This window comes from Arachis stenosperma, chromosome 5 (assembly GCF_014773155.1).
Source record: "Arachis stenosperma cultivar V10309 chromosome 5, arast.V10309.gnm1.PFL2, whole genome shotgun sequence".
Lineage (NCBI taxonomy): Eukaryota > Viridiplantae > Streptophyta > Magnoliopsida > Fabales > Fabaceae > Arachis > Arachis stenosperma.
This window is the reverse complement of record NC_080381.1, coordinates 9,604,934-9,615,429: the sequence shown is the minus strand read 5'-3', so window position 1 is coordinate 9,615,429 and position 10,496 is coordinate 9,604,934. Positions and strand designations below refer to the sequence as shown.

Sequence of the window (10,496 nt, the reverse complement as noted above, 5' to 3'; positions counted from 1 at the left end):
CTTGGTTCTGGAAGTTTTAGTGTTTTCTTTGTGTGTCTTGCTCATTAATCATTAAGTTTTAGTGTTTTCTTTGTGTTTTCTAGATTTGTTTCCTGCTTTAAATTTGACCCCCTCTAAATCTTACGCTTAAATTTGACCCCCCTCATTACGCTTATTTGCAGCATTCTAATATTGTTTTTGCCTTTGTGAATTTTATACACAGGCTGTTGACAAATTACCAATTATCCCTACTGCACTAGAATTAATTGGGATACTATTTACTACGGTAAATGAATACAAATTAAATCTTCTATTTATATTCTTAATGTGCTTAATGTTGTATAGTAATATAAACTTCTCTTTTTATTTCAGTGGTTTACATATCGATATCTCTTGTTCAAGCCCGACCGGTAAGTATTATTGCTTACCTTCATGTTGATATTGACTACATCATAATATTAATAGCATTGGTCGAAATCTACGTCAAAGGACTAATTATAACCATGCAAAATTGGTTGATGATTAAAGCTACCTTGTAAAGAGACTAACCTGTCTCAATTATAGTGGTTAATGATTTTTTTCCTACAATACTTTCTTAAATCGGATCTTTTTTGCTTGTCCTTTGTGACAGAGATCTCAATAAATTGGCTAGTATTGTACCTAATTTGCAAAAGAAATGGTAATTTTTCCGTGGCTATATAAAATTACTCTGGTTTGTTTTCTTCATTGTTATAGTTACTCTTTTGATGTAAATATATCCTTATTTGCACTAAAAGGATACAAGTATTGAATCTTCAGTTCCAATGCTTAGCGTTAGATATTTTCTAAATCTCTTTTATAAATACTAACATTTTGAAATTAACTTTGGTTTGGTCCTTAATAAATTTGATCTCAGTGTACTGTTATAATTTTTATGTTATTCTTGCCTATTGAGGTCAGATAATTTCATCTTATGAACTAGATGAAATTTCAAAACTCTGTCATGAATAGATGTCAATTCTTTCTGAAACCAAACTCTGTTAAACTTAAAAATGTTTGGACTAAATTGATGTCAATATTTTAGGACAAAGTGACACTGATTTCAAAATGTTAGGAGTAAAGAAGGATATAGTCTCAATCTTCTACCTTTTTGTTTGTTTGGTTGTGGATAAAAGTTTTCTTATGTATTGAAGATATATTTTGGATTTTGCAGTAGTATTTAGATGGGTGTTCTGGCACATTGTGAGCATATAGTTTCCATGTTACATATTATAATTGGATGCCCTATCATTTAAGCGGTTCTCTTATTCTCTATTCTTGAATGTATTCATTATAGTAAAATTAATACTTGTAGTGATATGTATTATGTGCCTTTCACTCTTTTTAGGCAAATCAACATTGTGATATTGCTACTTGTAGGTTAAGGTATTGACAGACCAATTTCCTGCTGCTATTCCACTTGCTTTGGTACTGAAACAATTTTTGGCAGACCGGAGCCTTGATCAGTCCTACTCTGGTGGCTTAAGCTCGTATTGTTTGGTATGTACGACTGCTTTCTTTTACATCTAATAATAATTTCTCAGTGAACTTGCCAAATCCTTTTTGTCCTTTTTGTAGAAAACTGGAGTACGTGTCTGCTAATCTTGCATTTCTTTTGATTTTATACATAGCTTAATAATTAAGAACATCTCAGATTGTACATAGAAATTCTATGAATACAGATTCATGTCTTAGATAATGTACATATTTATATCTATATTTAGATCAAAATCATCTTCATCAGCAGTCAAGTTATCATTATTAGCTGCTTCGGAGGGAAAATTTGCATTCGAAAAGATCACTAAAAGTTCCTGGATAGTTTAATAAAGTTTATTTTCATGCTAAGTTATATAAGTTACTTTGCAGTTTGCACATCTCTCTTTATATTATTAATTTTATCATCATGGACAATATGGTCACTTTGTTTTTAATTTGATCACTTCCGATTAATTTTAAAATATATGATGTCAGTTAGGCCAATATGTTATATACATGAACATGCTTGCGTGAACCACCTAGCACTAAATTTAAGCTTTCTTTGGTCTTGAGAAGCATTTATAATTGTTGAAATATCTTTAACTAAAAAAGAAATACATTACTGGTGTTTTCATAAACTCTGTTGCTCTAAGGATTGATGTAACTGTTTGATAAGCTTCTGTGAAATGACACTGCCCCTTTTTTACTCTCAAAAGAAAGGGGAAAGACTAGAAGAGGAAAAAAAATAATTGGCACGTCTTAAGTTTCTCAGGGTCACAACAATAAAGCGTCTCTTCTGAAGTGTACACAACTATCTTAGATCCCTTACAGGAATCTATCATGTATTATATACATACTTAGTTGAGACTTTTTATCCAGAAAATTGTCCATGTTATAATTTAGTGTTGTTAATAAGTTTTCTCGTATCACTTATATTAGGAAATTTTCTCAACAAATTCTGTATAGATGTCTAAATTTTTGCAGTGATCAATGGGGGAATAGTCAATTTTGCAACTTATGCATTAGCACATGCGATTCTTGTAAAAAATAATTGAAGGTGCTTTCTTGTTGCATACCATTGGTTATGAGCATGAAAGCAGTAGGAATGGTTTTGAAGCATACATTTCAAGGCACAAATCAATTCTAGGAATTTTCCAGCTGATTTTTTACATTTATCTTGTTAGGATGTTATATTTTACAGATTAACTACGTGAACAAGGTATCATATTTAGTAGTGATGATGTAATGTATTCTGTTTGCTGCATATTTGAGAATTAGAAATAGAGTCATCTCTGCTGTTTGTAGAATTTTCAGAATATTCATCTCCGGTTTAGATGGATTGTCTATGGCTTTTTCTGAATTAAAAATAGTATGCAGTCTCCCTCTTTCACAACGTTAATGTTATATACTATTGTCATTTATGGAATTAACATTACCATTAATATCAAGTATAAATAAAAATATTCACATGAAAAATAAAACAAAGCAGAAAACAAAGCATAAAAAAGCATAGTAAGTTGAATTGGAAATTTCAGTACTTCATACATTGATGATCGAAAACCAAATGTAACATTAAACATAAAGAATAAGTCTATATAAAATTGGAACAGGAAACTAACAGAGCTAAAGAGCTAATAATATAGTGGAGTTATGTTGAACGAAACTAAATTAGAAGCACACTAGACATAATATTCTCCTGGATACCAAATTTCACAAAATTGGCTAGCTTTTTCACGAGCAACAGGATCCAAATCTTCCTTCTAAAAAGGCTTTTTGTTGAGATCAAAATCTTTTACTGCACCCTGGGTCTCTGGTGATTCAGTTGTAGAGCGAATATATCCTTTTTTTTTGAAAAAACCTTGCAATGTATTGTTTGATGATAATAAATTGTTTTCGACGTGCCCACTCAAACTCGCATGATGGCTTGGTTTTAACGCTTGTCTACATACATAAAAAATGCACTATTTTATCTACAGTGTTATATATAGGTGCAAGCAAACAGTTTTGAAAATAGTAAAAACAAAATCGCAATATATTTTTGTTACCTTTAGATCCATTAGTATAACATCTGCATCCCATTCAGAAGAAGTAGTAAAATATGGAAATCCATGCCTTTGCAGATACTGCACGCTAAGTGCATATATCTCCTACAAGTTTTCAAGCAGACCGAATAATTATAGAGAATTATTAAATGATAACATTATGTTAAATTGGATAATAAAGCACATATAGAATATTAAAAGCAGAAAACCTCTGTAATAGAATCCATTGGGGTATTAGTGTAGAATGCATGTGAGAAGGGCGACTTTTCACAGATATTGGTGTGAGCATTGAGTGCTATCAGCCAAGAATGCACATTAAGCTTGTTACACCAAATATTGGAGGCCACATCGAGTGCGTGTTGCAACGAGGAGAATGGAGAAGCAGAAGCCATCTCCGATGCAAACTTGATGCTTCCACAGCATTCAAGCAAATCGCGCTCTTCCATAGTAATCCAAGTTGAATTTTTGTTGCAAGGTCGTGCAATTGTCATTTTGTGTGACCTACTTAGCAACAAATACATCAAGATTTGAAAGCATAATTAGTAATATTTTTTATAATTAGGACAATTAATCAGATTCATATAAACAAATCAAAAATTAAAAAATTACTGGAATATACTAACAAAAAATTAGTTCCCATTCACTTCACACCCCAATTTAAATTATATTCTTTATCAAGAGTTAAATATGGAATTCAAGACAAAATATAAACAATTTTGATTTACATACTTAAAGAACACAGACACGAGTCATAACAATCATCACCTTCAACGCTACAGTAATAATCCATCATGTATATGAAAAAAAATAAGTAATTTATAAAATTAATTTCTTTTAGTACTCTCTTGTACTCTTTTTATAATTTTAAGATATATAACATTCAGCATTATTATTGTAGCATTAATTTATCTTCTAATAATTTGATCAACATTGTAGTGACTATTATATCAAACATGCATCTCAAACAGAATCAGATTTAAACTCCACCGTAAATAAATAATAAAGAGTAAAAAGATAATAAATACAAACATAACCATGATAAATAAATAAGAAATAAGAAATTATATTTGATCAAAAAAATGTGCATAATAACAATGAAAGAAAGATTGAAATTGCAAATTATGATCCATCTAATTTTTATACTGTTAATGAACAACATAGCCACTATTTAATCAAGAAGCCAAAATTAACCACGTTTGCAGAATTGTAAATCATGAATCACCTCTAAAATTAAATAATTAACCTACCTTAGTTATTCTCGGCGGCAGCACTGAAAATGAGGGCTGGATTCTTGAGAAAAACTGCACCTTAATTACGGTTTATATTTAAGAAAAAGATAAACTGCATAACAAAGTTTTGAATGGGTTGGAGGGAATGACCAAATTAAGCGCGGACTTGAAAGTGAATATCGTTTAATTTTTGTTACGGTAATAATTGGGTCTGTGGCAAATTTTAAAATCCATCTCAAATTGGCCACGGACAAACGAGAACGTGGAAAAATTTCGTAAAATTTGGCCACAGAGACATAATACGTTGCCATTACATACCATGGTCCATAAACTTTGCCACTGATTATCGTTCGTGAGTACCTTCCCGTTGGTAACTCCCGTGTTTTTGGTAGTGTAGCTAGCTTCCTTGGGATTTCGTGTACATTAATTAGTTATATATTTAATTTAATTTATTAGGTATATTTATTTATTATACTAAATTATTAGGTATATTTATTATTATACTAAATAAAAAGTTAGGACTATATATAATGAATTATATTTTATAAATGTTGTATTAATTAATTTTTATTGTTCAAATCCGTTAATAATATAATTTGATATTAATCCTAAATTATCAAAAATACAACATTCATATATTTTTAGTTGATTATACATTTAATTTTAATAAATCTGTTAAATATTTAATTTCGTGTACATTAATTAGTTATATATTTAATTTTAATAAATCTGTTGGTGATAATTTTTCATGTGAAATAGGTTTTAGATCTTCTTCAACTCTTGCTGCTAGCTACTTTACTTTGAAAAAAGAAGGGAAATTATCATTTGAAAGAGGTAATTATAATTTTCTTATATTTTCTTTTAAATACTATTTAAGTTTTTAATATCTGATTTGCATATAAAAGAATAAATTTCTTGCCTTTAGAATATATATAGATTTTTAATGAATAGATTTTTTAAAATCCTTATTTGTAATCCCTCTTAGTCATGTCAATCGATAAGTCATGGATTGGAAAACCACGAACCACGCATGAGTATAAAGATGGTTTAAACAAGTTTTTAGATTTTGCTTTTGAGCATCGATCTCTCGCAGGTCGTCAGATTAAATGCCCTTGTCCGGTGTGTGGTTTTGGCAAGTGGCAAACAAGAGAGAAAGTTTTTGAACATTTAATAGTCAAGCCATTTCCAGAAAACTACAAAGTTTGGTATTGGCATGGTGAAGAAGTAGTTGGAGTTGGGTCACAAGTTCATCAAACTAGTCACATTGTACAAGATGATTCGACGTCTCAGCATCCAATGGTAACAATGCTCAATGACGCGTTTAGAGTTGCTGGACCTGACTTGAATGAAGATGGAGATGGAGATGAAGACAACATAGAAGATGGAGATGGAGACAATGCAGAAAATGAAGAGCACAATGGAGAAAATATAGAATTTTACAAGTTGTTAGAAGATGGCAATGAACAATTGTATGAAGGGTGCACAAAGTATTCAAAATTGTCTTTCTTAATTAGTCTGTATCACATAAAGTGCTTATATAGAATAAGCGACAAAGCCATGACCGAAATTCTCAAGTTATTAAAAGATGCCTTTGGAAATGCAAAGATTTCAAATACATTCTATGAGGCCAAAAAAACCATAAATAAACTAGGGCTTAATTATACCAAGATACCTGCTTGCCCTAATGACTGCATGTTATATTGGGGGGAGGATGAAGATTTGCAAGAATGCAAAAGATGCAAGACATCTAAATGGAGCGATGCTAAAAAGAAGAAACCAGCAAAGATCTTGCGATACTTTCCACTAAAACCGAGACTTCAACGATTATTCATGTGTTCTAAGACTGCTCAATCAATGCAATGGCATCCTTTGGCAGAAAAGAAAGATTCGAAGATGAGGCATCCGCGGGATTCTGAAGCTTGGAAGACATTTGATTTACTTCATGATAGGTTTGCCGAAGATCCTCGAAATGTACGTCTTAGTCTTGCAGCTGATGGATTCAACCCCTTTGGAGCTATGCGTACAAACTATAGCGTTTGGCCAGTGGTGCTTATTCCATACAATCGGCCTCCATGGGAGTGCATGAAGCCAACATCACTTATCTTGTCAATGATTATTCCTGGAGAGAAAATGCCGGGGAACAACATAGACGTATACTTACAACCTCTTATTAAAGAGTTAAAAGAGTTGTGGTATGATGGTGTTCAAACATTAGATAGGTTTAGGAATGAAATGTTTACATTGCGAGCAGCATTAATGTGGACAATTAGTGATTTTCCAGGCCTTGGTAACTTATCTGGGTGGAATGTACACAGTAAATATGCTTGTCCTACATGTAACTTCAGCACTGATTCATATAGATTAAAGCATGGTGGAAAATGGTGTTTTTTGGGGCATCGCCGTTTCTTAGAAAGGGGTCATAAGTTTAGGCTAAGTCGTGCAAAATTTAATGGAAAAGTTGAGTTGAGGGATCCCCCAGCAGTACTAACAGGATCAGAAATATTGGAACAACTTGAAGGAATCAATGTTTCATTTGGGAAAGAACTACATGAAAGTAAAGGTAAGAGGATTCGACGAAAAGTTGTTGAAGAAGATGATGAATCGGGGATGTGGAGGAAGAAAAGCATATTTTTTTATCTTCCTTATTGGGAGTCTAACTTATTGCGCCATAATCTAGATGTTATGCACATTGAAAAGAATGTTTGCGACAATGTATTATACACTTTGCTCAATGAGACAGGAAGGTCAAAGGATAATCTCAAAGCTCGTAAGGATCTTAAAGAAATGGGTACAAGGAAAAATTTATGGCCAGATGAAAATGGGAGATATCATCCATCTTTGTTCACAATGTCAAATTCCATGAAAGATATATTCTTGCGTACTATAAAGAATATTAGAGTACCAGATGGTCTCTCGAGTAATATTTCACGGTGTGTTGACCTGAAGCAAAGAAAGCTTTCTGGATTGAAGAGCCATGATTGCCACGTTCTTATGCAGCAACTATTACCCATTGCCATACGTAATGTGCTGCCAGATAAAGTTACTGCAGTGCTAATAGAGTTGTCTTCATTCTTTCAACAGTTGTGCTCTAAAAGCTTAAGTCTTACAGAACTTGAGAAGCTCCAACCTCGAATTATCCTTACCCTTTGTCATTTAGAAATGTTGTTCCCTCCTTCTTTCTTTACAATCATGGTTCATTTAACTTGTCATCTAGTTGATGAAGCAAAATTCGGAGGACCAGTACACTATAGGTGGATGTATCCTATTGAGAGGTAAATATCTCTTTTCAATCATTATTCATTTAACTTATCACTTAGTTATATCTTGCTTAGGTATTTAACCTGTCACTTAATTATACAAACTAGGTATTTAGGTCATTTGAAGTCCTATGTACGAAACAAAGCTAAATCAGAAGGTTCTATAGCTGAGGGATACGTGGCTGAAGAAGCTCTTACATTTTGCTCTCGATACTTAAAATATCAACACAACTTTCACAGGTTCGTTTCTATGTTGGTAATCATGAATTGGTAATCATCAATAACATTAATTTCTCAGCTTATGTTTAGTTTGCTGCCATTATTAAATTTTATATAGCATAGGAGTCATTATGTTAGCACCTAATGCATCTCAGTTGTTATATTGTTGCTGTTAGTAACTTAATTTTATGCATATCTTTTCTTCAATGATATATTTCTTGATTGAGTCTTTCTACTTTTCTTGAATTTTAGACAGAAGAGACGGGAAAAGAAGTTAGTAGGGTTCAAATGTGGGACATCACTCACAAGAAAACAGATGGAAGTTATGTTAATGAAAAGGCTAAAGAAATAGCTGTAAGACTAAAGTACAACAAGTAACTTGTTTGTATTTCTTTTTCTTTCTTTTTTATAAGATAATATTATGTTTGATTCTTTCCCTTTCTTTTTATATATGTAGAAGAAGATTGAAGCATATAGCAGTCAACAAGCGGTGGAATCAACCGTTAATTCTCCTCTTGATGATGCTCTTGGAGTAGTTCTTGGGAAAGAGCACCCTGGTCGTGTTCGAGGTTTAGGCATGGGAGCTGTTCCAACTGTTGCTTTCAAGAACAACACCACAAGAATTAGTCAGATGAACTTAGGTTCTTCAAATGATGCTAGCACATCATCTACTTGTGGTTCTAATGTGCAAAAAGAGCTGGATACCGTTAAAGCGCAGTTGCAAGCATTAGTTTCTTATATTGCTTTTAAGGAAGGAGGTAAAATTCCAGTAGAATTAGCTGGAATGTTTCCTACTCAACAAATTTCACAGGTACAAATACAATTTATGTTCTTAATACCTTATTCCATGTGTAATACAAAAAAGTTGTTAAGTATCTTAATGGACTGGATCTACCAAATATGGACTATGCAACATTTAATTAATTAATTTATTTCAGGTATAGTACAGTAGCCATAGTTAAATGTAATTAAACAATAATTTTTGCTTGATGTATTATGGACAACATAATCTCACATTTGGCTGTTTATGTGTTATGGCATAATGCATGGGGGCATTTCGTGGTACGACACCCTTTTTAGCATAATTATTAGTACGAACCTCATCAATGACCTATCAGATACAATGGTAATAATAGAAAGCATTATTGACTTTATATATGTCTCAGTCATATGAGTATATATTTGGCAGAGTAGTGCTTCCTGATTATTTTAGGATTGGTCCTTACAATAATGAGCATATTATATATTGTTGGCATATTATAAGACTCATAATAATCTTTATGGGCTCATTTTTGTATAGTGAAAGCTCATTGTTATCTATATGTTAGAGATATAACTTTATCTTTTTTTATCAAGAGTAGAATAAAGTAGTAGCTCTGAATTCAAGTAGTATTGTATAAAAGTGCAGTTTGTGTGATTGTATATATATAGAGAGAGTGGAAGTGGTGGTGGTAATGGTGCATGTGGTATATAGCAGTTTTAAGATAAAATATAATTTGGAGGGTAGCTACATGGATATTTATTTGACAAAATAGAGAGAGATCGATGGTTGAAATAGTTAAATTAGTGTGAGTTTCCTTTTCCTAATTCCCAGAAAACAGAGGATTTATTGTGCAAAAGTGCAGTTTTCTTTTTTGATTGAATAAATTTATATTAATAGTTTCAGATTCAATTTTATATCTTTTTTATTGTACTCATAATTATATTTTTGTTGTAGGGATTGGATCAAGAGAGTGAGATTCCATCACCAAGAGAGTTAGGAAGTAGGTCTTCTGGAGCGAGCAACAAAGAAGCATGATCTTGTATGATAAAGATTTTATGTATTAAGTATTATAGATATATGTTAAGACAAATTATTGAAAAATGTTATCTTTGATACTTTGTTTTTGGATTATGATTTTTTATTTTCGGAGATTGTGTATGAATTAAAAATCTTGTTATGATGTTTGATTTAAGATTATGCTTTTTGGTTATGAGATTTTAAAGTTTGAGTTCTAAAAATGTCACTTTAAATATATAGTTTCAATCTCATTTTAAAAAGTATAAAATTGTAATTAGGTAAAAACGACGGCTAACAACGCCATTTTAAACAAAAATGGTGCCATTATATCCTGGTAAAAATGGCAGTTAAAAAATGCCATTTTAATTGAAAAGGATGCCATTAAACCCTGGTAAAAACGGCGGTTATAAACGCCATTTTAATCGAAAAGGATGCCATTAAACCCTGGTAAAAACGGCGGTTATAAATGCCATTTTAAACGAAAAGGATGCCATTA

The 10,496-nt window shown here is 31.9% G+C and overlaps 2 protein-coding genes across 2 annotated transcripts; one reads left to right on the top strand and one right to left on the bottom strand.

Moving 5' to 3' along the window:
• Positions 1 to 1,688: 1,688 nt before the first annotated feature.
• Positions 1,689 to 3,961, bottom strand: LOC130980382 (uric acid degradation bifunctional protein TTL-like). Its single transcript, XM_057904071.1, has 3 exons — positions 3,725 to 3,961; positions 3,519 to 3,620; positions 1,689 to 1,808 (listed from the first exon to the last, which is right to left on the bottom strand). Exons 1-3 carry the CDS (start codon positions 3,959 to 3,961, stop codon positions 1,689 to 1,691), a joined length of 459 nt encoding a protein of 152 aa, XP_057760054.1.
• A 1,770-nt stretch (positions 3,962 to 5,731) lies between these two features.
• On the top strand, positions 5,732 to 10,018 carry LOC130980381 (uncharacterized). Its single transcript, XM_057904070.1, has 5 exons — positions 5,732 to 8,016; positions 8,110 to 8,257; positions 8,473 to 8,574; positions 8,678 to 9,031; positions 9,938 to 10,018. Exons 1-5 carry the CDS (start codon positions 5,732 to 5,734, stop codon positions 10,016 to 10,018), a joined length of 2,970 nt encoding a protein of 989 aa, XP_057760053.1.
• Positions 10,019 to 10,496: the final 478 nt, after the last annotated feature.